We start from the raw sequence: 27,188 nt of genomic DNA on the forward strand, positions 1-27,188 counted from the left end.
GTGGAGGGGAGGTGGGGAGGGAGACAGTGGAGGGGAGGGGGGGAGGGAGACAGTGGAGGGGAGGGGGGAGGGTAACAGTGGATGGGGAGGGTGGGAGGGAGACAGTGGGTGGGGAGGGTGGGAGGGAGACAGTGGGTGGGGAGGGTGGGAGGGAGACAGTGGGTGGGGAGGGTGGGAGGGAGACAGTGGGTGGGGAGGGTGGGAGGGAGACAGTGGATGGGGAGGGTGGGAGGGAGACAGTGGATGGGGAGGGTGGGAGGGAGACAGTGGATGGGGAGGGTGGGAGGGAGACAGTGGATGGGGAGGGTGGGAGGGAGACAGTGGATGGGGAGGGTGGGAGGGAGACAGTGGATGGGGAGGGTGGGAGGGAGACAGTGGATGGGGAGGGTGGGAGGGAGACAGTGGATGGGGAGGGTGGGAGGGAGACAGTGGATGGGGAGGGTGGGAGGGAGACAGTGGATGGGGAGGGTGGGAGGGAGACAGTGGATGGGGAGGGTGGGAGGGAGACAGTGGATGGGGAGGGTGGGAGGGTGACAGTGGATGGGGAGGGTGGGAGGGAGACAGTGGATGGGGAGGGTGGGAGGGAGACAGTGGATGGGGAGGGTGGGAGGGAGACAGTGGATGGGGAGGGTGGGAGGGAGACAGTGGATGGGGAGGGTGGGAGGGAGACAGTGGATGGGGAGGGTGGGAGGGAGACAGTGGATGGGGAGGGTGGGAGGGAGACAGTGGATGGGGAGGGTGGGAGGGAGACAGTGGATGGGGAGGGTGGGAGGGAGACAGTGGATGGGGAGGGTGGGAGGGAGACAGTGGATGGGGAGGGTGGGAGGGAGACAGTGGAGGGGAGGGGGGGAGGGAGACAGTGGAGGGGAGGGGGGGAGGGAGACAGTGGAGGGGAGGGGGGAGGGAGACAGTGGAGGGGAGGGGGGAGGGAGACAGTGGAGGGGAGGGGGGGAGGGAGACAGTGGTGGGGAGGGGGACACACATAGAGACACATACACAAACACAGAGTGACAGAGACAAACACACACAGAGACACATACACAAACACACACAGAGTAACAGACACACAGAGAGAGACACATACACACACACAGAGTGACAGAGAATCACACAGAGAGAGAGACACATACACACACACAGAGTGACAGAGACACACACACACACAGACACAAACACACACAGAGTGACAGAGAATCACACAGAGAGAGACACATACACACACACAGAGTGACAGAGACACACACATACACAGAGACACATACACACACAGAGTGATAGAATCACACAGAGAGAGACACATACACACACAGAGTGACAGAGAATCACACAGAGAGAGACACATACACACACAGAGTGACAGAGACAAGGGAGGGGTCGGAGGGCTCGTGGGGCTGGCAGCCGAAGCTGTGAGTAGCAGAGGGGGGGAGCGGAGGGTTCATGGGGCAGGAAGCTGTGAGTAGCAGAGGGGGGGGCGGAGGGTTCATGGGGCTGGAAGCTGTGAGTAGCAGAGGGCTGGAAGCTGTGAGTAGCAGAGGGCTGGAAGCTGTGAGTAGCAGAGGGCTGGAAGCTGTGAGTAGCAGAGGGCTGGAAGCTGTGAGTAGCAGAGGGCTGGAAGCTGTGAGTAGCAGAGGGTTGGATGCTGTGAGTAGCAGAGGGCTGGAAGCTGTGAGTAGCAGAGGGCTGGAAGCTGTGAGTAGCAGAGGGCTGGAAGCTGTGAGTAGCAGAGGGCTGGATGCTGTGAGTAGCAGAGGGCTGGAAGCTGTGAGTAGCAGAGGGCTGGAAGCTGTGAGTAGCAGAGGGCTGGAAGCTGTGAGTAGCAGAGGGCTGGATGCTGTGAGTAGCAGAGGGCTGGAAGCTGTGAGTAGCAGAGGGCTGGAAGCTGTGAGTAGCAGAGGGCTGGATGCTGTGAGTAGCAGAGGGCTGGAAGCTGTGAGTAGCAGAGGGCTGGAAGCTGTGAGTAGCAGAGGGCTGGAAGCTGTGAGTAGCAGAGGGCTGGATGCTGTGAGTAGCAGAGGGCTGGATGCTGTGAGTAGCAGAGGGTTGGATGCTGTGAGTAGCAGAGGGCTGGATGCTGTGAGTAGCAGAGGGCTGGAAGCTGTGAGTAGCAGAGGGCTGGATGCTGTGAGTAGCAGAGGGCTGGAAGCTGTGAGTAGCAGAGGGCTCGTGGGGCTGGAAGCTGTGAGTAGCAGAGGGCTCGTGGGGCTGGAAGCTGTGAGTAGCAGTCAGGGACGGTCAGCTGGTGGTGCCGCTACAGCCGCACTGCTGTGGGTCGCAGAGGGGGGGCCAGCACTTCAAGCAACCAACTGAGACAAGGGGGAGAGCGGGCGGGGGGCCGTGGTTCAAGCAGACGGCTACCGCGCTTTTTGTTAAAACGCTGAAAGCTGCACGCCCTCCGTCTGCAGCGCCCCCAAGCAGGTTTTTTTTTTTTTTTTTTTAGTACATCGATTCTAAAACGCACCCCTATTTCAGAGATGTGAAATTGGGGAAAAAAGTGCGTCTTAGAATCGAGGAAATACGGTACCTAAAAGTACTACAGTTGCAACCAAACTATTAAGTTGTGCATGGTATACTAAACAGTTAGCATGCAAACATTTGGAAATTATGTTGCATTTTTCTTTCTGCTGGTTAACAAAAATCTCAATATTTGACTGAATAAATACTATCCTTCATAAAATCAATGTAAAAAGTATGTTTTTGCTTCTTTAATTAGTACAATACATTTTAGGATGCAATTTATGGATCACATCCTTAATAATTACATAATGCACATTGTAAATCGATAGGACATTTTTTTATTTGAATTAATTTGTATTGCTTTCTTAAGCTGCGCTTATAGTGCCGGCGACAGCGACGGCAAAACAAATGCATTGCCGCCGTCGCGTGCGCTTATAGTAAGCGCGATGCAACGGCGATACGGATTGATCGCCATCGCTGGAAGTCATCTCTATTTGATTTTCCAGCGACCGTCGCGTCGATTTCGCCAGAACTATAAGCGTAGCCTTAGATTAACGTTAAACAGTACACCAAGATTTTGGCAACAAACATCGCATGGATGAAAGGGACGAAAGCATAATTATGCCACTGTATAAATCCTTAGCAAGACCACACCATAAATATAAAGTACCGTTTTGGGCATCACTCCATAAAAAAGACATTATGAACTGAAAAAAGTTCAGGGAAGAGCCACCAAATGAATAAAGGGCATGGAAGGTCTGACATATGAGGAGGATTAGGTCTGTTTACGTTAGACGAAAGCATCTAAGGCTGCGGCCCCGCTGGCGCGGACCGCGCTCATGCTTGAGTCGTGAGGTCACCAACTCTCCAAGCATGAACGTTGGTGTTCGTCGAATTTTGCGAGCGCGCACGGGGGGGGTGTTGCATGGAGGGCCTATTGAGCGCGCTTCGAACACTTTTTTTTTTTTTTTACTTCCCAAGTGCCAAGCTTGGGGGAGCGTGCGTGCCCGAGCCGCGTGAGCGGGGACTTGAGAATTCACTTTGCACAAAGCGCTAGCGGGGACACAGCCTTAGAGGGGATATGCAATTATATTCGGGGACAATACAAGCTTTCAAAATAACTATTCATCCCAAGGGCAGTACAAACGACATGGGTCATCCCTTAAGGTTGGAGGAAAGTAGATTTTACTAGCAACAAAGGAATGTATTACCCACGGAGACTGTAATAGCAGATACAATAGCTTTGAGAAAAAGTTACACATTTAGAATGGAAAGGTATAGTGTACAGTATAGTGCTATAACAAATATGTAAACATAGGAAAGCTGCTGATTCAGGGAGAAATCTGATCGCCATTACTGGAGTAGGGAAGGAATTTATGTTTCCCCTTATGAGACATACTGTAACTGGATAATGTGTAAATGGTGATTTTAATTGTTTTCACTTGGATCAATATATTGTAAATACAAATATAAGAGTGTATCTCCATCATCGTAACATGGCTTTAACACAATGAACATTTCTTTTTAACCTCATCTACAATGTAACAGTATAAAAGAGAGTGGAGGGCTCCTAGTGTATTGAAAGGGTTGTATCCAGGAATTCCGAACCGAAAAACACCAACTAATTATCTTGCACCTCTGGGAATTATCTGTTTTAACTGGCAGTGAAGCCGAATTTCTTATTGAATTAGACCTCCAGTAGCAACCCAGCCACAGACAGGATACAAAGGCAACCCAGAGAAAGTATGAAAATTAAAAGATGTGCACTGATAAATTCCAAATTCAAATGTGTTCAAATTTTATTCTTATGTAAACACTTAAACATTTTATTTTTAATAGAATGAAGACACCGGAAAAACAAAAAAATAAACACCAAAAACCGATATCCTTAATTATAAAATCACATCTGTTTGTTAGGTGCCTACAGTATATTGATTGTAAAAAGTACACCATTTTAATAAATAAAAAATTTAAGCAACAAAGCAACATGCTATAATCAATGTACAGCAAAACATTGCAAATATTGTCTAACACTTTTTAAAGTTTGTTTCGTAGTTTAACATGATACCCTTTACAGGATATCCTAAACGCTGAGAAGGATGGCACACCTCGGCCATTCAGACATACAAGGGATGTCATGGCATAAATCCTAGATTTCCAACACAAACAGAAGTGGAGCTACAAGCAAATCATGTGGTCACACCACCAGTCTGCGAACAACAAATGTTTAATGGCTTTAAAGATATAGTCCATAAAGCATAAGTTTAAGAAAGCACAGTAACTACAACTATGAATTAAAAAATGACTGCTGCATTGGTTATAGGCTAATGCAGGGGTGCGCAAACCTTTTAGTCTGCGCCCCCCTGCCTGCTCTCCCCATCCTCCCCCAATACCCGATCGTCGGCATTTTTAGACATCACGATGTCATGACGTCACGTTGTCATGTGTCATGTGACGCGTCACCAGAAGACGAAGACCAGGTAAGGGACTTGCATGGGGAGCGCGTGCCAGGCCTCCATTTAATTTAAATGCTTTGATGCTCTGTAAGTGCCGAGCCACCTCCCCCAGAACATTTTGCGCACCCCTGGGCTAATGGCTAGTTATGGCATAAAATATATATAAATATATATCTAGAAAATAATTTTTCAAAATATTAAGTGATTTGGACAAAATTATAAAGCATTTTTTTTTTTTTGTAAATGTTGCATCTTCTGCAAGTTAAACTACTGGAGATTTATATCATGAAGCATGTCATTTGGATGAGAATGAAATGTTATAAAACATATGTATTTTAACTATATATGAATGGCTTTAAAGGTACTCTTCTCTCTAGGACCAAAACTAACTAATGTGTTTCAGGTTGGTTTTACATTCTTTATTAATCAATTTTTTATTTTTGTCAAACTGTCCTTTTCACCAAGAACCTAAGCATCCTCAACACTTACCTTTTAACAGCATCTCTTTTCTGGTCATCTATTCCATCCCACCACTTGGAGAAGTAGGAGATCTCAGACCAAATGAACTTTCTTCCCTTTTCTTCCTGAAGCTTCACAACCATATTATTGAGAATGTGCTGCGTTTGGTCTTTGAAATAGTCATCAAATGTTTTCAGCCAACCTACGAAACAGAAATTAACATTCAAATTTAAACCTTGCAGTACATGAAAATGTGGGTGATAGCGTTTATTTATAAATACCCCAGTTCTACAGAAGGGCACTGTATTTAAACATGGTGCTGACTCTCCCTAAAGCAGAGGGTTTAGTAAGTGCCAAAACTAAATGCTGAAATGTATCTGCTATTGTCACATCATTGAATTGTCTGTCCACTATTGTACTTTTAAGTTTACATATAGGTTTTGAAAGATTCTAGGTTAACTGCTGCATTTCAAAGTGCTATTACCAAGCAGCCCATAATATATGTGAATCAAATAGCACGATTTAATGTTTTAATGTAAATGTTTCCGTACTGTATAAATAAACTGCAAATTTGCAGGCAGTTTTTGTATTAACATATGAACAAAAAGACCAGTCATATGTGGCTTTTTTCTTGAAGATACAGTCTGAAAACCACAAATGGAAAAAGTTAAATGCATGCACGTTTTTCTTATCCACCTATTACAAATAAATGATACTAAATAGTTACATATGCAAAAAAACATGTTTGACAAAAATACATAAAAGAAATATGTACGGGAAAGGTGGTAATGTACTCGTCATTTATTGACAGTAGGTCATGAAGTAACTAGTTTTTGTTAAGATGCTGCATTAACAGGTTTACGGCGCTATAAACCTGCACTATACAGCAATACTACTTTCAAACGTTTGTTTCTTATTTGTAGATGTGGAAAAAGGCTTGGAGTGGTAGGAAGTGATCAACTAATAACCATACTGGTAGACTGAAATGCAATAGGCAAAAGTTATGGTAAGTGGTTGCAAAATACGAACTGAAAGAGAATCAGAAAAACAATTGAGAAATTAACTTAAATGCACACCACGAGGAATATAAAATATAACTTTTAATAAAGTATTATTTTAAAACATATCACTGAGTGCAAGTAGAACAGTGGGTTATGGTCTATGGGAGAGCAGTACTGTGCGGTATCAGTGTTTAGTTAATCACTGGGGAAATTGGCACTTTGTATTGCACATTGCAATCTGCGCCAGGAACACTTGTTGGTTTGGGTAAGTATAACAGTAATTTAAAAAAAATCAAAAAGTTAGGCGATGATTTATATATCATATATATAAATATATATATATGTATATATATACACACACACACACACACACACACACACACACACACACACTCTGAGATAAAATGAGAGGCACAATGCAACCACCACCACAGACACTGACCTGTAAATGAAGCATAACGCACAAGTTTACCTGCTAGCCATGCATATTGTGAAACGTAATGCAGTCAAAAGTCTTTTTTTCTTTATATGCATATTTACAGTTCTACAGGACATTATAAAATTATTGTCCTCAGATAAAGCAATATACAGCCATACCCCGCATTAATGTACGCAATGGGACCGGAGCATGTATGTAAAGCGAAAATGTACTTAAAGTGAAGCACTGCCTTTTTTCCACTTATCGATGCACGTACTGTACTGTAATCCTCATATAAGTGCATAACTGATGTAAACAACGCGTTTGTAACAGGCTTTATAGTCTCCCTGCTTGCGCACAGCTTTGCTACAGGTAGGGAGCTGGTATTGCTGTTCAGGACGTGCTGACGGGCGCATGCGTGAGATGCCGTTTGCCTATTGGGCGATACGTCCTTACTCGCGAGTGTACTTAAAGTGAGTTTTCTTAAACCAGGGTATGCCTGTAGTCACAAATATTGAAAATCAAATGCTTATAATAAATAGTCATACCATGGACAAGAGTTCACAAACAAGGGGAGGGATGAATGATTAACATAAAAAGGAACAAAAGTAGAAAGAACAAAACCATCCAAATATAAATGAGGCTGTAAGGGATAACTAATAAATAATTTTAATAATAGCAAACACGGATGTTCAAATGAACGGGGTATGAATAAACCCATCATTCAAGCCATTAGGGCTACGTGTTTTCAGTTTGTATATCCACTCAGCCTCAATGCGGAGTAGCATCTGGTCAATATTGCCACCTCAAGCTGGGCATTTCAATTGCTAAATGCCGATGAAAGTTAAACATTGCGATCTTGTTTCTTGGCCATCATGATCTTGTGTGACGTGCCTAGCAACTGGGGAGTCAATGGCATGTTTAATGGAATTAACATGATCCAGTCTGCGTAACTGCCTGGTGGTCTTTCCCACGTACCTCATACCACAATTACATGTAATGAGGTAAATCACATTAGTTGTTCTACAGTAAATAAATGTATTAACATTAAAACATTGGGTATTGTGAAAATATTTGCCAATGACATGTTTGCACGTCTTGCAACCCTGGCATTTATACATCCCCTTAATGGGGGTAAGCCAGTAAGTAGCACTGTGTCGTGATGGTGACTGAATGAGTTGATCACGCAGTTTGTTAGATCGTCTGCTGGTTATGTTTGGACTAGGACCGAGTACTTACTCCAGATCTTCATCAGAAAGTAGAAGGTGCCAATGTTGGGAGAAAATTATTTTTCTGGCCCACCATCTCGTTGTAGGTGCCGATACAGCGGATAGTTTGATCAGTACTTTTGTAGAAAGGAGGGTGTCCCTGTCACTATGTAGTGCCCGATGATATGCTCGGTTAAGGGTCTTGATATTGTAACCCCAATTTAGGAACCGGTCACGTAATTCATTAGACTGACTCTGAGTCTCAATTCATGAGGAAAAGGGAGGCATTCTGGATACGGGAGCTGGGTACATTGCATCCAGGTGGTCTAAAAGAATATGACCTTACTAATCTAATGTGAATTACATTTTTCAGGTAGAGCTCTGGCCTGGCAGAATCGTATACCGGTGGATGGGGATCAGCACCCGGGGTAAGTGGCAGGTGCCTGAGAACACTTTCAGCTCAGTCCTGGTAGTGTTGGTGTCTATGTTCCCTAGGATCAATCATGGGGTCCGTGGTATCTAGTCCCTTCTACTGGGGGGCCTCATGTTCTACCTCATCATTTTTATAAGGTGTTCCTCTACTTTTTCTATTGCCTTACCACGCTGCAGCAAGTTACCCTGTGATATTTGGAAGGTGCGGACAGTGGAGCTTCGGCTGCCCTGGGTACATTTGGTGGCGTAGACAGTCGCTACCATGCGAGAGCAGGATACAATAGGAACTTAACTATAGATGAGCGGACACATAGATCTTTGGTCATGACTACTCACTGGGTATCAATTTGTCGTTTTGTTCTCCAATACAACTACAACACACATCACTGCGAAATGCTCAAAGAACTAGATTGGTCAACACTAGAGTCTAGGCGCAAAGTTCACCTTTCCTGTCTTGCCTTTAAATTCTTCATGGGCAAGCTACCCAGCTACCTGAACAAGCGCCTCACCCCTACCACTTGCAGCACCTATCACCTGAGATCAGACTCCAAAAGACTATTCATGGTCCCAAGGCTCAACAAAGTATCCGGACGTTCCTCCTTCTCCTTCCGTGCACCCCAAAACTGGAACAACCTACCAGAGACTCTCACATCCACCACCAGTTTAAGTTCTTTCAAATCTAAGGCTGTCTCACATTTTAACCTGGTCTGTAACTGTTTCATACGCTCATAATATATATTTTCTTTAACTGTGCACGCAATGTCTTGTATGTAATGTATACCCTGTTCATTATGTAACTGTACTTGTAACCATGTATTATTTGTTTTACTCTGTGCCCAGGACATACTTGAAAACGAGAGGTAACTCTCAATGTATTACTTCCTGGTAAAATATTTTATAAATAAATAAAAATCTGCCATGAGATCAAGGAATCTTGAGTGCCTAAAAGTATCTTGTGTATACATGCACACTGTATTGCGAATTGAGACTAATCATGCTGGGTGCTATCCACTCTTTTTAAATCTCTTTATTTGTATTTTCACAAAAATATCCATTTTAACAGATAATAGATACATTGTAATCTATAGTTAGCTCTTAACACATTAATTATACTGTGTTGTACATTTAGAGCCAACAAATTATAATAAAAGAAAACATTTTAATAGCAGGAAACATATAACATGGAGTAAGGGACACAGACAAACCAGGGGAAGCGGTAGGAGTGAAAAAAAGGGGGGTGGGGGTGATGTCACCACATATTATAAACATCTAATCTTCAACACAACATATCAATATATTTATGCATCATATTCCTATTCTTAACACTTCTAACATTCCATTTGGGGAAGGGGCCCAAAAGTCTGCTACATCTCTCCGCTCCTGCACATACAGTATAGCCCTGTTATAGAAAGAAATCCCAGACTCTCCGGAATTTAATCATGGAATCCTCTAGATAGATTCTCCATCATCATGAAATCGGATATATTTGTTCCCTAACTTTTCTGTATGTGTGCGGATTTGTCGGCCTCCAACACCTGGCAACTAGACATCTGACTGCACTAATAATATGTCATATTAATTGAGTCAGCTTCATTCACACCCTCTATTGGTTTGCCTAGTAGTAGAAACCATGGCTCTCTTGGTATCTCGACCTCAAGATAAGCCTAAATATACTTTCCCATAGGGATTGAATTTTTGGGCAGTCCAACCAGATGTGGGACAGGGATCCTCTCTGTCCGCAGCCTCTCCAACACAGTGGGGAGATATTCGGATTTATTAGATTTAATTTATTAAAATGCAGGTGGACCCTTTGGCTGCCGCCTCCCATATGTCCCGCCAGTCTTCCCATTTAATTTCCTCCCCCAGTTCTCTCTCCCAAGCCAACATATATCCATCTGTATCCTGCAAGCCTATAGTGTTAATATGATAGTATAAAGATGATGTAATTTTAGCCCTGTCTGAGGCCTGTGTGCACATTTTCTCAAAATAGATCCGGTATGTCGTCCCGATCAAACTTCTCCTCAATAAAGTGTCTAACTTGTTGATAGCGATAGAAATCTGTGCTTGGCAGCTCAAGCTGTTCCTGCAATTCTTGAAACGTTTGTACCTTAGAGTGCGAGAATAGATCTACAGGCAGTCCTCGGTTATCCGACACAATACGTTACTCAAAATGGCGTTGGATAGCGAAACGTTGTAAAGCGAAACACGTTTTCCCATAGGAACACTGTTTAAATGAAAGGTTCCGTTCCTGAAGGCATTATTAATGCTAAAATACACAAAATATTTTACGCAGACAATAAGATATGCAGCACACACAAATTATATAGTGCATATACTGTATTATATTTATAATATAACATAATATAAAATATTATATAGTATAATATATATATATATTATATACACAAACAACTTTGCAAAACGTCGTAAGAGTGTTGGATAAGCCGTTTTGGCGTTGTAAAAATGAACATAGGTATGCATTGCATAGCATTGGATAAGCCATTCGTTGTAAAACGAAGCGTTGTAAAACGAGGACTGCCTGTACAACTATTGAAATGCTTTTACCTCTACAACAGTCTAGATAGGTTTCATGGAATACTGGGGAGAAATTATGGTTGTTCGCTAGAGGGATCATCAGGGAATTTTTTTTGTCTGAGTTTCAGCTTAAACCTGATTGAGTCCCATATTTCACAGGAGTGCTTTAGAATCTGGTTATTTGAGACTCTTTGGCCTGTCTTTTTTGTCTAGCCAGATTATATCTGCTAATGGTATCGGTGAGGTCATACTAGCCTCCAACTCCATCCATCTTTTGGATGCTGGGGGGACATACCATTGAACTATCAGCCCCAATTGGGCGGCCTTATAGTAGTTCAAAATATTTGGCATAGCCAAACCTCCCAGCTCCTTTGGACGATATAGTATATCCCTTCTAATTCTGTTTTTTCTTTTTTATTGTTCCATACAAATTTAATAAGCGTTTTTTGGAAGTTGGCTAGATCTTGACGTGGTACTCGGATCGGCAAGGTATGAAACAGGTATAGGAGCCGTGGTAGAATATTCCTTTTAATTGCCCATATTCGGCCTATCCAGGAGATTGGATAAATTGACCATTGTGTAATCTCTCTCTCTAATTTTTGGAGCAGAGGTATATAATTGGCTCTATATAGTGAGCTTCTCTCTTTCTGGAATTGAATGCCTAAGTATTTGAGTGTTTTTGGGTCCCATTAAAAATCAAAGTTTAAATTGTAACAACTTTGTCAGATCATGAGGAAGGCAGATAGCAAATGCTTCAGTTTTTGACTGGTTAATTTTAAATCCCGAATACATACCAAATTCAGACAACAGACTGAAAAGATTAGGCAGGGATGTCAAAGGCTTGGAGATTGTCAGGATCACATCAGCAAATAAAGCTATTTTGAATTCTTCTTTCCCTACCTTGAACCCCGATAGATCCTTACGTACAGCACAGCTAAGTGGTTCTATTGAAAGAGCAAATAGCAAGGGAGAGAGGGGGCAGCCCTGTCTAGTCACGTTATTGGAAATCGGCTGGAAAGTTGTCCGTTAACTGCTATAGCTGCAGTTGGGGATTCATAGAGGCTCTCACCCCATTCATAAATATTGAACCAAATCCAAACTTCTCCATTGTTTTAAACATGAATTCCCAATCTAGCCTATCGAAAGCCTTTTCCGTGTCTAGGCTTAAGACCACTAGTTTTGATTCATTTGATTGGGCTATATGCATAATATTAGCAAGTCTCCTGGTATTGTCTGAGGCCTGTCTGTCTACCAGTAATAAAGCCTACTTGGTCAGGATGAATTATGATGGGCATAATTAATTTTAATCTATTGGCCAGGACCTTGGCATATATTTTAATGTCAGAATTGAGCAAGGATATGGGGCGATAGCTATCACAGTTCAGGGGGTCTCTCCCTTCTTTATGTATTACTACTATGGTGGCTTGGGACATCTCATTTGAGGGGCTTGCTCCTTTCAGGAATGTATTGAACAATTTTGTCAAGTGGGGGACTAGTATTGCGCACATTTTTTTTTAATATTTACCCGAGAACCTATCTGGTCCAGGGCTTTCCCCATTTTTCAGTGTTTTGATAACATCCACTATCTCTAGGCCTGTGAATGGGGACTCAAGTTTCTCTTTATCTACATCCGTTATCCTTGGCAAATTACATTTATGTAGAAAAGAGGAGGACGTGTCTGATGTGTTTTGTGTTTTTTTTGTTAGCATTAGGAAGATTATATAGTTTTTCACAATATTGTTTAAATTATATTCCTATTTGAGCTGGGTCTTATATTTCTTGTCCTGTTCTATTTCTGATTGAGAATATTTGGGATCTCTTCCTTTTCTGGTTTAATTTATTTGCTAAGAGGCGATCCGCCTTGTTGCCTTTTTGATAATACTTTTGTTGCGTCCAACGCATGGCTTTCTCTACCTTGTCTAATAGTAGTGAATTAAGTAGTTCTTTGACTTGGGTCATATGTTTAAAGTGCAGGTCTGAAGGGTTTGTTTTATGTAGTCTCTCAGCTTTTTCTAGTTCTTTGGTTAGTCTATTTATATCCTGTACCTTTTGTTTCTTTTTCCAAGCCCCAATCGCTATTAGTTTGCCCCTGATAACAGCCTTGTGGGCGTCCCATTGGGTCATTTGTGTCACTGAATCAGTATCATTAATTTCAAAGTATGTTTTAATCATTTCTCTAATTTCATCTACTACTTCTGGGTTTGCATAATAGGGATTCGTTTAGTCTGTGGGTTTGCTTGTGGGGCCCAGTTTTTAAAATGTACCACTATCGAGCTGTGATCTGAGCAGGCGGTGGGGCACATCTTTGCTGCAGCAAGACAGTTATAAAGTGAGGATACAACCATTATATAGTCTATTCTAGAGAATGCCCCATGGACATTAGAGTAGAAAGAGTAATCTTTCACTCCTGGATTAAGAGTCCGGGAGAGAAGAGTCTTTGAATACATTTCTGAGATTTTTGTTTGTTGATGTGTAAGTTATTGGACCTGTTTTGTCCACTCTGGGGTCGAGAGGCATATTTAAATCCCTCCCAATATTAATTTACCCTTTTTGAATTTGTCCATCTCGCTCATTAATTCTTTGAAGAATTTTAATTGTTCTATGTTAGGGGCATATATATATTAACCAAGGTGATCTGCACCTTGTCTAGAAGTCCCGAAACCATTATATACCGACCATCTTTATCCGCTTTAATCATGTCTCGTTGAAAATTATTTTTTTTGTGAAATAGTATCGCTACTCCACATTTTTTTAGTTTTCGCTGAAGCCTGTATTATTGAGGGAAAATCTTTACTAACTAATAGTTTTTGATCTTTAGTTAGCAGATGGGTTTCTTGGAGCATAGCGACCTCAGCTCCCAATCCGTTTATCTCCGCGATTACCAGTCTGCGGTTTTGGGGAGTATTTAAACCCCTAACATTTTGGGATGCGATTTTCAGTCCCATCTACCTTCTTGGGTTAGGAATGTTAGTGTGTTGTGCCAGTTCTTAAAGTATGAGTCATGTTATAGAGGGCGACTAGAATTTAGGGACGGAGGGGGAGGAGGGGGAATCCCCAGACTGTCAGTTTGAGGAACTGATCTAGGGTTAGTAGCCTCGAGGGGGGGACAGGAAGAAGGGTGCAAGGCTAAGGTTGGGGGGCATGAATCTAGCTGCGGCGGGCTTGTCTGTACCAGTATATTACTCACCACCTCTTTACGGGGACCTCAGAGCTTACCCAGGTCTGTCTTCGGCTATAGCCTACTTGACAGATTTGTTTGCATTTCAGATGAGCTGACCTTTCACTTTCAGTGTTATATATTTATTATCCAGCGCAGCAGTATACACCTTTTATTCTGTATGACTATCTTTCAGCTCATCAAACATCTGTAAAAGAGAACACTTCAAACATACTATTCATATATAAATAACCTTTTAAACATTTTAAAACTATTTAACCGTCAAAATTACCTGCATTTTGACCTTCAGAGAGCTTAAGGCTCTCAGAGTTTCTAAACTCTGTCGGCTGGCAGCCTTTAATAAACGAGAAACCTTCTAACATAGTTGATTTTACATCATTTGAGAGTAGACACACAGTCTCAGGGGACTTTGTTTAGTCCAGAAGAAGCCGATCCTGCTTGATTGTGTATCCTTTAATCCCTGGCGACTACCGCCCACTCTGCCTGTGGGGGCCTGACATGTTCTGGGGTTTTTGACGGGGATTGTCCGCTTGATTACGGGCCCAGCAGTCCCAGCTGTTGTAGCAAATTTTCCCCTCCTCGTTTGTAGTGGCGGATTGAGTTTGGCCATTTCTCGTGACGATCACCCGGCAGGGGAAACCCCACCTATATCTTATTTGGTGTTGTCTCAGAATAGCTGTAGTTTCAGCTAGGCTCCGTCTGTTCTGTAGAGTCGCGGGTGCCAAGTCTGAAAAGATTTGTAAAATATTGCCTTTCATTGTTACCGGTACAGTCTTTCTTGCAACCTTCAAAATGGCCTCTTTCGATTTATAGTAATGGATCCTCGAGGTACTCTATTTTTTGTACCAGTCAGGCTCCCGGCGGGCCGCGGAGCACAGCGTTCAGACTGGTAGCTGCACGCCAGGGACCCTAATATCTGGTATTGTGTTTTTTAAGTGTAACCACGTACCTCAACAAACATTCTTTTCATGGGGTTTATTCCTCTCCCCTCGTGCTGCTCTCAGATCAGATGGTTTTGGGATATACAGGGTGAAGAGGGGTGGGAAAGCCGCTGGATGATTTAGCAGGGCCTACGTGCCCTAGGTTCTACATGCGGCCTCCGCAACCAGGCCTCAGACCCTGGACTTTTAGATCTTTGGCCAAACCTCGTCCAATCTACTTAAATGGTGCAGACTTTTATATTTATGTTGGCTGCCAGTTATTGCTAGTATTTTGCCTCCTTAGAGACGCTGTATGTGACTATAGATAGCAACACGCTGTATGGGTTAGGCCCTGATTATACAAAGAGCTGCAGGGTGGCAGCGCTATTCTGTGACATCACCCTGTGCTACCGCCGAGAGATGTTGATAATACCGGGGAGACAGGGCAGAAGGTGGCTTGGACGCGTGGCCGAGGTGTGGCCATGAACGGTTCGCCCTCATTGGCTGAACCGCTCACGTGACGCAACCGTCGCAGGCCAATAACAAAATCTTCTCTCCAGTCATACGCCCTTCAGCTCCAGACGTTGCGCACACCGCTACTGGTAAGTTAACTGTAATTGCATTTGTCTTGTTTTTGAGCTGCGTGGCGTCGCTAGCGTTTTCGTGTATAGTCACAGCCTTAAGATGGAGTGCGCCACGAGGTTGGTTGCTAGGGACGCTTATGCTGTTACAGGGGGCGTGCCTAACAGGAGTGCGGAGTCCCAAGGATAGGAGATTATGCACCGACAGCCTCTGAGGGCGGCCGCAAGTGAGTGCAGACTCAGACAGCGAGTCCCCCGGAGCGGCACGGGATACTGACCAGCTGAGCGTATAGTTTCATACAAGGACTGGATCTATGAGCTATTGCCGGGCTCATAGCACCATGCGCATGCGTGGGAGACGCAAATTGATTTCTGACTCCCTTGAGCCACCGTAGGGAGAAAGCCAGCAAGGTTTTGGCGCCAAATTTGATTTAACAGTGCATTATATGTAGAGCCAGTGTGCTGTACACTGTTGTAGGAGCTGGATAAAGGACCGGGAGGTCCGAAACGTCGCTCCCTTTTTCTTGTATTGACCCCTGTTTATTGATTGATGCATTACATGTTTTCTAAATATTTGCAAAACTAGTGAGTACTGCAGATTTTTTCACTTTTTGGTTAAATCTTTTCTGGAGCTGGATGGTGGTCCTGGCTACACTGCAAGCACCCTGACTAAAGCTAAGTTCCAAATATTTATCTTAAATTTCTTGTGTGACCTGGACAGGAGTGCCCTGGACATCTGTGTATTGTATTCTATCTATCCCACCACCACAACTGACTGACAATTGTCCAATACTACAGAACAGAGATAGATAGGATAGATGGGATAGATACAAGATTTCACGTTTTGCTGCTTTAAGGCATACAGTACAACATTGGAGGTCACAGTTGCACTCTGGCAACAGTCATCCGTTTGTGAAAGGTTTTGGTTCATGTAAACAGATGAACTTTGCTTCTAAAAGCAAAGCCATCAAAACAGGTTTTGTGGTATGCTAAAAGTATTAACTGAGAAAACAAGAATGCTTTTCAAGGCTTAATCTCAAAAATAAACATAATGTTCAAAAAGAGCACTATAAAATCATTGTAGGTAAATATTCTGAATTAGATAATAAACATGTTATTAAATTACGGTAGAAAGGGGGGGGTGTGATAGACAGCACTCTGGACACAATGACTCAGCAAGTTTGCAGGGTGCACGGAACAGGAAGGGACCCTAATTCCCATCAGAAGTACTAAAAAAACAAAAGATAGTACCAGCACTCTCTGTCTCACAGCTACAGATATAAGCGAATACCAGTGTAGGGAATATGAATAATTTAATAACAATAATAATAAACTGAATATATAGCAACAATAGCCAATACGCCAATGCAAGAATCAATATCACCATAGAGAAAATCAAAAAAATAAAAAGGGGTAGAGGGGAAAGAAGGAGAAGGGGAAAAAAACATGAAAGAAAAGGAAAAAATCACAAAAATGGAAAAAGGAAAGCAAACTAGTTTGCTGTAGTGCTGGTACTATCTTTTGGTATGTTATTAAATTACATTCAATTATTTCTTCAGTAACCCAACTCAAAAATCTCCAGAATTCTACACGCCATAGAACCAAACCTACATAAACACTTTATATATAAATCGCACGTATCGAAAAGGATGTTTATTGGGTCACATAAACAAGAGGGCAAAAGCCACCAAAAACCTGCTTTAACAATTTAAAATTGTGATCGATCAGCAAAGATCCTGCTTCCCAGGGTTCATGAAATTTATTTATTTATTTATTTATAAAAATATTTTACCAGGAAGTAATACATTGAGAGTTACCTCTCGTTTTCAAGTATGTCCCGGGCACAGAGTAAAACAAATAATACATGGTTACAAGTACAGTTACATAAATGAACAAGGTATACATTATATACAAGACAGTGCGTGCACAGTTAAAGAAAATATATATTATAAGCGTATGAAACAGTTACAGACCAGATTAAAGTGTGAGACAGCCTTAGATTTGAAAGAACTTAAGCTGGTGGTGGATATGAGAGTCTCTGGTAGGTTGTTCCAGTTTTGGGGTGCACGGAAGGAGGAGGAGGAACGTCCGGATACTTTGTTGAGCCTTGGGACCATGAATAGTCTTTTGGAGTCTGATCTCAGGTGATAGGTGCTGCATGTGGTAGGGGTGAGGAGCTTGTTCAGGTAGCTGGGTAGCTTGCCCAGAAAGTATTTGAGGGTGAGACAGGAAAGGTGAACTTTGCATTTAGACTCTAGTGATGACCAATCTAGTTCTTTGAGCATTTCGCAGTGATGTGTGTTGTAGTTGCATTGGAGAACAAAACGACAAATTGAATTGTAGAGGGTGTCAAGTTTGCTAAGGTGGGTTTGAGGAGCCGAGCCATATACTATGTCTCCATAGTCAATAATTGGCATTAGCATCTGCTGTGCAATACGCTTTCTGACCAGCAGACTTAGGGAGGATTTGTTCCTGTAAAGTACCCCTAGTTTGGCATAGGTCTTGGTTGTCAGGGTATCAATGTGCATCCCGAATGTTAAGTGGGAGTCAAACCATAAGCCCAGGTATTTAAAACTAGTGACAGGTGTTAGGGTGGTGTTAGCATTGGTTCTAATCAGGAGCTCAGTCACTGGAAGCTTTACAAATTTAGTCTTGGTCCCAAATACCATTGTTACAGTCTTGTCAGTGTTTAAAAACAGTTTGTTTTGGGAAATCCAGTTTTCGAGTCTCAAAAAGTCAGACTGAAGTATGTGTTGAAGGTCAGAGAGGCTATGGCTGTGTGCATATAGGATTGTGTCATCTGCATACATGTGTATTGAGGCTTCCTTACAAGCTGTTGGAAGATCATTAATGACCACTGAGAAGAGTAGCGGCCCCAGAATAGAGCCTTGCGGGACACCACAGGTGATATGCAGGGGGTTGGAGTTAGAGCCTGAGATGGACACATGTTGGGATCTTCCGGATAGGTAGGACTGAAACCAGTTTAAGGCATGTTTTCCTATTCCAGAGCTCTGGAGTTTGTTAAGCAGGATAACATGATCAACTGTGTCAAAAGCCTTTGCAAAATCTAGGAATACTGCACCAGTGAGTTGTCCCCGTTCCATTCCACACTGGATTTCATTGCAAACTTTTAGCAGGGTAGTTACGGTGGAGTGTTTGGGACGAAACCCAGACTGGAATTGGCTAGGGAAATTTGTCTTGGTGTAGAAATCGCTTAATTGGGAGTGGACACATTTTTCCATAACTTTGGATAGAATTGGGAGAAGTGAGATTGGCCTGTAGTTTGAGACAGTGTTTTTGTCGCCACTTTTGAAGATTGGGACAACTCTGGCAGTTTTCCAGGTCTTAGGGATATGGCCTGCAGACAGGATAGAGTTGACTATGGATGCATTGGTTTGGCAATGGCTGGGGCACCAAGTCATAGGAACCTAGATTGTAGTAAGTCGGGTCCACATTGGCTGCTTAGTTTTAGTTTGAGGAGCGCTTGTGTAATCTCCTCTTCAGATACTGGGCTAAATTGAAAATTGTGGGCAGTGTTGGGAGGGGGTGGGACTGTAGGGATACTCCCAGGATGAGATTCATGTTTGGGGTTTGTGCTGCGTTTCGCTAATAAGTTAGTGGCACACCCCACAAAGTAATCATTGAATGCATTTGCAATGTCAGTGGGGTTTGTCAGAGTAATATCCCCCTTAGTGATATTACTTGGTTGTTGATGGTTAGGAGGCTGGAATATATTGTTGATAACCTTCCAGAAGTTAGCTGGGTTTGATGTATTTTGGTGGAGATTGTCAGAGTAATATTGTGCTTTTGCATGCCTTGTTTGCCTTGTGCACATGTTCCGCAGGCATCTGTAGTGATTGAGATCCTTGGTAGCGCCAGTTACTTTGTAGCTTTTCCACAAGGCATCCCTGAACTGGTAGAGTGCTATAAGGTCAGGTGTAACCCATGGAAGGGTGGCCCCCGTACCCTTATTTTGCGTAGTGGAGCATGGGTATCGCAGAGTTTTAAGAACTCGGATTGGAAATAGTCGAGCGCAGAATCGGGGTCGGGAATTCAATCAAATCTGTGCCATGGGCAGTTGGTAAGGTCATCCAGAAACTGTTGTGGGTTAAAGTTTTTAAATGTTCTAGTGAGGAGAACTTTATGGCTTGAATGGGGCGGTTTAATTTTCCTTACACAGTACACTATTGCATGGTCACTGAAAATATCAGGAAGGATGCCAGAGGATTGGATTCTGCTGGGATTTGAGGAGAGAATCCATTCTAGCAAGGAATGGTTATGCGATTTCAGGTTTATCCGTGTGGGTTGGGAAATGAGTTGTGATAGGTTAAGTGACTTGAGTTGTATCTGGATTTTGTGGTTTTTAGGGTCAAGCCAATTGAAGTTGAAATCCCCTAGAACTAGCAGCTCACTCTTCTCATTCAGAGAGGAAATGGAGCCAAGAAATTGGGTGATATCAGTCAAGGATTGTAGAGGGGCTTTAGGGGGGCTTTAGGGGGGCGGTAGATGCCAGCAAGCAAGATGGGCTTAGAAAAGGGGAGGCAGATTTTGCCAACTAGAGTTTCAAAAGAGGGTGGACTTGGTGGGCAATTTAACAGTGTAAATTGTAAGGTGTCTGCAATATAAAATAACACCCCTCCTCCTCTCTTTGACCTATCTCTCCTAAAAATGGAGTATCCCTGAATGGCAATATTTGCATCAGGGGTTTTAGGGGATAGCCATGTTTCTGTAAGAACGATGGCTTTGGGTTTATGCATAAGGCACCATGCCCTTAGTTCATCCAGTTTGGGCAGCAGGCTCCGGGTGTTTATATGGGCGACAGATAGCCCTTTTTGGAATTTAAAAGTGGAATTCTCAGGGGCATGGGACAGAGCTGAAATGGGAGGACCTGGGTTAGTTTCAATATCACCTGCTAAAGAGAGTAATAGTATGAGCAGAAATTTGGGTAGTTGTTTGCAAGTTGTAGATTTGTGGTGTTTGCCATTTGAGTGAGCAGTGGTTGGTGTGCTGGTTTTTAGAGTTCTCCACCAACATTCAGTAGATAGTGCAAGGCTTTTGAGTAGTCCAGGGTGTATGGTGATGTTGGGTGTGGGCCAGGATGGAGGAGTTTGTAGTGGATAGAGGGAGTAACATCTCCATGAGGCCAGGAGAAAGAAAAAAGTTAAAATACATAGCAGGTTCATGATGCCAGAGGTAGGCAGTGCTGCAAGGAGCTGTTGTGAGCAGAGTGAGTGTGAGCAGACTAAACAGCAGGTGTGTGCCTGTTCTTAGTCAAATGTTTAGCTGTATTGCAATGCTAGAGTCAATTCAGTGTTTAAATGTATTGTGCAGTCAGTTTTGGGAGAGACTGCAGTAAATAAGTTGTAAAGGGGTGGGGGGTTGAAATAGGCAGGTTAGCAAGCATGGGATCATAGTGTGATCTGAATAGCTTACCGTTTGTTGTCTTGAGTTAAAGAGTTTGCAGAAAGAAGCAGTCCCCAGTCACCTCTAGTCAAACTGTAGTCTAACTGTATTTATCACTTAAAAACCTCACTTTAAATGCCTCACTGTCTAATGCCTAATGCAGTTCCTGTCTGCTTTTCAGTTTCAATTCAATCCTTCAGGCAGTGTAACTGAACAGCTACAATGTATTCTTATATAACCAAGGTAACATTATATATTGTTCTAGTTTGCAGCTCAAACTGCTGGGAATAGAAATGATCAAACCGGAAAGTGTTGCTAAGATCTTGCACTGCGCAAGAAATGTGTGGGAAACTGCTATATAAATCAAAGGATGCTCAATATAATAAAACTCATTACAAATGGCATTAAGCATTGAAATAAAAAAAAAATTAAGTATCTATTACTAGAGAACTGGTTTATTAATTAAAAAAAACACAAGTAGGATATTGCTCGGAATGCAAAAATTAGAAAACAAAATGCAGCAGGACATCCTGAACGTTGAATATATTTTATATGGTAACAAATATATTACGCAAATTAAATAAGTAAGGCACCTAAATGACTATTATGTTACTGCACTACCAGCGAAGAGAGACAGTTACATAGCTAAACAAGGGAAGAGGTAAAAAGTAAGGTCTTAAGATCAGTAAACAAAGAATAGGGGCATTGGTCTTAAAAGCTTAGGCTACGCTTATAGTGCCGTCACCACGACGGTGACATCATGCTGCGGTCGCTGGAAAAATAAAATTGACTTGACTTCCAGCGATCGCGACCAAGATGTCACGTCGCTTCTACTACAAGCGCACGCAACAGCAGCAATACATTTGTTTTGCCGTGACATTGCATCGCCGTCACTATAAGCACAGCCTTTGATGCCTTTACAAAAAGTTCATACAATAATAAAAGCATTCAGCCATGTAACATGTTGCCAAGTAGAACTACATTGTTAAAAGGTAACCAGAAACAAATGTGATGTGGTGGTCGTCAGAACTGCTTCAGTGCTTGTATTAAGCAGATGTTGCTTCTTTAGACATGTAGTTCTTTTACCCATCTATAAATTGTTTTATCGCAATTTAAAAATGTTGTTGGTAGGACAATGAAAATAATGAATCCATGCCATACAGGTATATGGGCAATCATAAAATTGTAACATCATGTCCCAATATGTGTTATTTATCTTTCTATCCTTTCCCATTTTATATTCCGTGTTGATCAAACATGTCAAAGCATACAGAACAAATATAAGCTATGGTTACTTGTCTCAAAAAGCAGACAAACAAGGGCAGCAATCTCGAGTTGCATCGCTTTTTGATAAATAAGTAAAACTATTAAAGAGATGAAATACAACACAAAGAAGCATTTAATACCAATATAAGGTGATGTACTGTATTCATGGTGATACTGTGTAGCCAAAGCCTAGTTATTTTCTAATACAACATTGATATTTGAAATTTGACCTTTCTAAAAACAAAATTGTTTCAGAATATTATCTACTGATTTTAGTTAGAAAACAATTAAAGTAGTTATGATTTTTTTTAAACAATCTATTTTTCTGAACTATAGTTTGCAATTCTTTGACTATTGTAGGACACGTTTAACAGGAAGTGCTATTTTCCCTTAGGAACTGACAGCAGACTGATACATTCATTTGCCCTTCAACAATGAAAGACAAATAGTTCAATGATGTTTAAGCACACCAAAAATAACCCTGAGGCTAAAACCAAAAATCTCACACATTCAATATTAACCATAAAAGTTACAATTAATGTAGAATGAACAGAAATATTGCCTGTTATAGCTTCCCAACCGGGATAATATACAGCAATGTAATAGTAAATTAGATTTTATTGCACTAGCACAATAGGATAATCAAACAGAAAGCACTATACTAAATAGGCTTTTCTATATTCTCTCATATATCACTAAACTTCAACTTTAGACTCTGACTTAGCATCTGCTAGAATTGTAATATATTTTATAGTCTTCTCCCAATAAATATTTCCAGTCAAGTTGCTGTGAATATTATAATTTGAAATAGCAACAAGTAGTACAACGTTCAAGCAGCCATATTTGACCTGGAGAAGTGCAAGTTTGTTGTTGGAGATATTTGTACTAACAGTAGTCCTCCACCGTTCAAGTACAGTACATGAACTTGAGGCCTTACAAGTGTACATCTGAATATATTTTTAAGATCTACAAAGCTAGCATTCAACATCCATAAAGCATTATGACACCATGTTCACCTGAAAAACACTTCTGAGATTATTTTTTATGAGATTAGTTAAATGACACTCATTTTAGGATGAGAAACATGCATTGTGTTGCTGTCGGATTAGTATTCATCCTTTTGGCAGTTGAAGGAAATGTAACATAAAACTAAAGTTTTTTTTAGCAGTAGAGGCACAATAAAATGTGTTAGAACAGGGGTGTTCAAAGTGGGGGGCGGGAGAATTTCCAGGGGGAGGAGCGGCGGCAACAGAGGTCCTGCACTCTCCTCCAAGGCATCTAAATTAAATGCCGGGGGGACCACGTGAGGCCTCTGCAGCTTCTCCTACCTTATCTTCAGTAACCCGTCACACGTCCCTTAGGGCTAGCCACATGTAAAGTTGCATTGCATATTTGTCTGCTTCTGATTCCTATTTACTGTATCTGCACTAGGCTGGTTCTTTAATCATTGTGACTTACCCATGTTAGTATGCCAGGGTTTCACAGTTGGCATTTAACAGGCTTTGATCTGATACTGGCAATAGTAGTGTAAGCCTGTGTGGATACACGGTCATGATTAGTTAGTGGTTCTCTATTTTGTTTTCCCGGTCTATGGAAGTACAACTTTGTTGTTCTGATTTTTGCATAATTACACTGCAGACGGGGGGGAGATATTTGTGGTATGGTATGAAGGGAAGTACCGCAGGTTCCTTTTTTAGGGGTCTGTGGGAACGGGCCTGAGGAAGGGGTGTTCTGCCCCCCCTTTTGCTTCAGAACATCAATTCCATCTTTTGCCGTTAGGCAGTTTATTGTCACCACCTTCCCTTCCCTTTTTCCCCCCTTATTTCCCTTCCCTCCCCTCGCCAGTTAGGCATCTGTAAGCATAGATTTCCCTGAGGAGAGTTCGAGCATCCTCCAGATTAAATACTGTATACTGTGTTTTTCTATTTCAATACAATTTATATATTTTGGCATATTCCCGTGTTTTTACACTTTATTCACATTGAGTGCTGGGAACATCAACCTTTTGTGCTCTATAGTTGTGGGGGGAGGGGGAGCAAAGGTCCCCCCCTGTCGTTCCCATGAACCAGGCATTATATACTTTAAAATTTACTTTGGGAGTGCTGTCTAACACCGTACTTTTTATATCCATTGCTTGTTTCATCCATTTTAAAAATCGGCATTACAATTCTTATGGAATTTCTTTAGTCTCTCCCACTGAAGATTTTTCACACTCTGAATACATGACGTCTTGCAAATCAGATTTCCTAGAAAGGGTTCTAGACCTCTTATTAGATGCCCGCTTAACCTCCTGTCTGTGTGCTTTCAAAAGTCTCCATACCTGAGAATTTTAACCAAGTAAATAAAAACATTTATCTGGGAAGGAACATCTTCCGTAGCAATAGTGCAAGCCTTCTCGTCAATTGACAGGAGGTTTTCCATCACACAGTGCAAAGGTAGAAGGATTAAAATGCTGGACTTGGCTACAGCCTTCTTTAGATTATATGACTAGTAAACCCATGTCCTGGAATCAATCTTGTGCTCTGGAGTGTCACAAAGAACAGATATAGTAACAGTAAGTAGAGCATAGTAGACCAAATAGAGCAGAGAAGCAGCAGCTGCATAGCACACTAAGGCAAACTTGAGAACTGGAAAACCAGTTACCAACGAGTTTCCTGAAAAGTGGCTTGATCTTAGTAACTGTTGTGATTAGCAGAAGCAGCAGCATCCCATCTCAATTAGGGAAAAGGATCATCCAGAGGATGACAACGTCCTCACAATCTGGTGTGCAAAATCTTGTGTACAGTATGTGCAGTGGTCAGATCTGGATGTGGTGAACCACAATTCTGTGTTTGGCCACAACAGTGCCAGCAGCAATAGGTGGTATCCAGTGGTTTCCCAGTAGAACCAGCTGATAGGAGAAATAGAAAGCGAGCCAGTCACGGTACAAAAGGTTAAAAGGAGATAGAATAGTTGCGCCAAAAAGTCCTACTGTACAATTCATAACTTCAGTCCTTCACACAATACAGTTCCGCTGCCCGAGTCTCTCAGAGGTGATTCGCCAACCTCTGTATTGATGTAGAGAAGGGAAAAGGGGAGGGATCCTCAGGCGCGTCGTTCTGCTTGTGGAAGCGGCCAAATAATATTGGCATAGGGAGGAGATATGTCCAGACTCCACAGAGCGTCCCTCTAGAAGATGGGTTGTCTTGTGTGGCCTGGATTCCAGCTGGTAGAATCTTGGGATAGTGCGTGGAGTTCAGCAAGCGGCAGGGAAAGTCTCCACAAGCCGGTGCACGAACTTGGTCCTTCTCCGTCTGCTTTTCTCTTTGCACACACCTTACACAGCTCCCGTTTCGTCGCGCATGCGCTCCAGGCGAGAAAACCGTCAGACGCTTTTCGCATTAGCTTCCTCAGTGAAGTAGGAGGAAGCTAATGCGAAACGCGTCTGACGGTTTTCTCGCCTGGAGCGCATGCGCATGCGCGACGAAACGGGAGCTGTGTAAGGTGTGTGCAAAGAGGAAAGCAGACGGAGAAGGACCCAGTTCGTGCACCGGCTTGTGGAGACTTTCCCTGCCGCTTGCTGAACTCCACGCACTATCCCAAGATTCTACCAGCTGGAATCCAGGCTACACAAGACAACCCATCTTCTAGAGGGACGCTCTGTGGAGTCTGGACATATCTCCTCCCTATGCCAATATTATTTGGCCGCTTCCACAAGCAGAACGACGCGCCTGAGGATCCCTTCCCTTTCCCTACGGTACAAAAGGTGGTGTCCCACGGAAAGCAGTTGCGTGCAGCATAGATCCCAGGGATTCCGGGAAAGAGTACCAAATAGGGCGGCTGCCATATTAAGAAAGGAAGGAGCATTTCATTTGAAAGTCCTACCTCAAATTGGGAATGGCAAAAATAAAACCTGGGGGATACAGATAGAGCACACCACTTCAGCTGTAATGATTGTGGTAGTGATTATGGGGGACAATTAAGAAAAAATTGTTGCAAATAAGGTCTTAAAAATAAAAAAACCTAGTCACTTGAACATGGTTTTATCACAAGTGTTAGAAGTATCTACAGTATGCAGCTAGATAATTTAATTTCTTTGCATCTGTCTCTCATCTATGGAGAGTTGAAAGTTATGTTAAATTACATTGACATCTATACCTGGAATTTACTGTACCATAAATAAAAGTAGCGAAAAGGTGACTGTTCTACACGCTTTTAAATTTATTTTTAGAAGTTAAAACGAAATGTGCAACAGAATTACTATGGAATTATGTCAATTTCAAGCACATGAAACGCAAAAAAGTACACTTCTGATTTTACTAAAAATGTTTAAAACCAGAAAACCTCTTAAATTATTCCTTCCACTGCGTATGGCATCTTTTTAAGAGTATATGGAAAATATCTGCAGAAATATTTTTTAGGAAATTGCATTGTGTCCGACAGTGAACTAAAAAAAATTGCATTCAAGGAAATCTGCCAAAAAAGCAGTAAATCACACAATATGTGATGCACTTGTACGTTGATATTTTCATCTACAAGATTGGGTCAACTAAAGTATGAGGTCACAGCTTGGGAGAATAAAACACATTTTAGCTTCATGTATGCAGTAGGACCCTAATCCTTGGGGATATGACAACATAATTCAAATGTCTTGAAAAAGAAGACTGTGCTCAAAAATACTATTATAAAGTAACCCTCGCTGTAGCTGAAATAAAAATGGTCTATAGCCAAAGTATTTGACCTTAAATTTCCTCTTCAAATGGGAGTTTTCATCATGAAAAGAATGACACTTATGACCTGAACTGTTTCTTTACTTACAATGTTAGAGAGGTATGCAATTGGTGTACAACATCTGTATTGCCCGATTCTGACACCAATTTGCAAAATTGCGTGAGTTT

General features: G+C 42.2%; 1 protein-coding gene across 2 annotated transcripts in view; it reads right to left on the reverse strand.

The window, feature by feature from the left end:
• MAN2A1 (mannosidase alpha class 2A member 1) overlaps nt 1-27,188 on the reverse strand; it is a 316,852-nt gene that overhangs the window by 225,904 nt on the left and 63,760 nt on the right. For both annotated transcript variants that reach the window (XM_075601938.1, XM_075601947.1), the window contains exon 4: nt 5,400-5,571. In XM_075601938.1, the coding sequence (XP_075458053.1) occupies nt 5,400-5,571 (172 nt within the window). The remainder of the gene's footprint in view (nt 1-5,399; nt 5,572-27,188) is intronic.

This window comes from Ascaphus truei, chromosome 1 (assembly GCF_040206685.1).
Source record: "Ascaphus truei isolate aAscTru1 chromosome 1, aAscTru1.hap1, whole genome shotgun sequence".
NCBI classification, from domain to species: domain Eukaryota; kingdom Metazoa; phylum Chordata; class Amphibia; order Anura; family Ascaphidae; genus Ascaphus; species Ascaphus truei.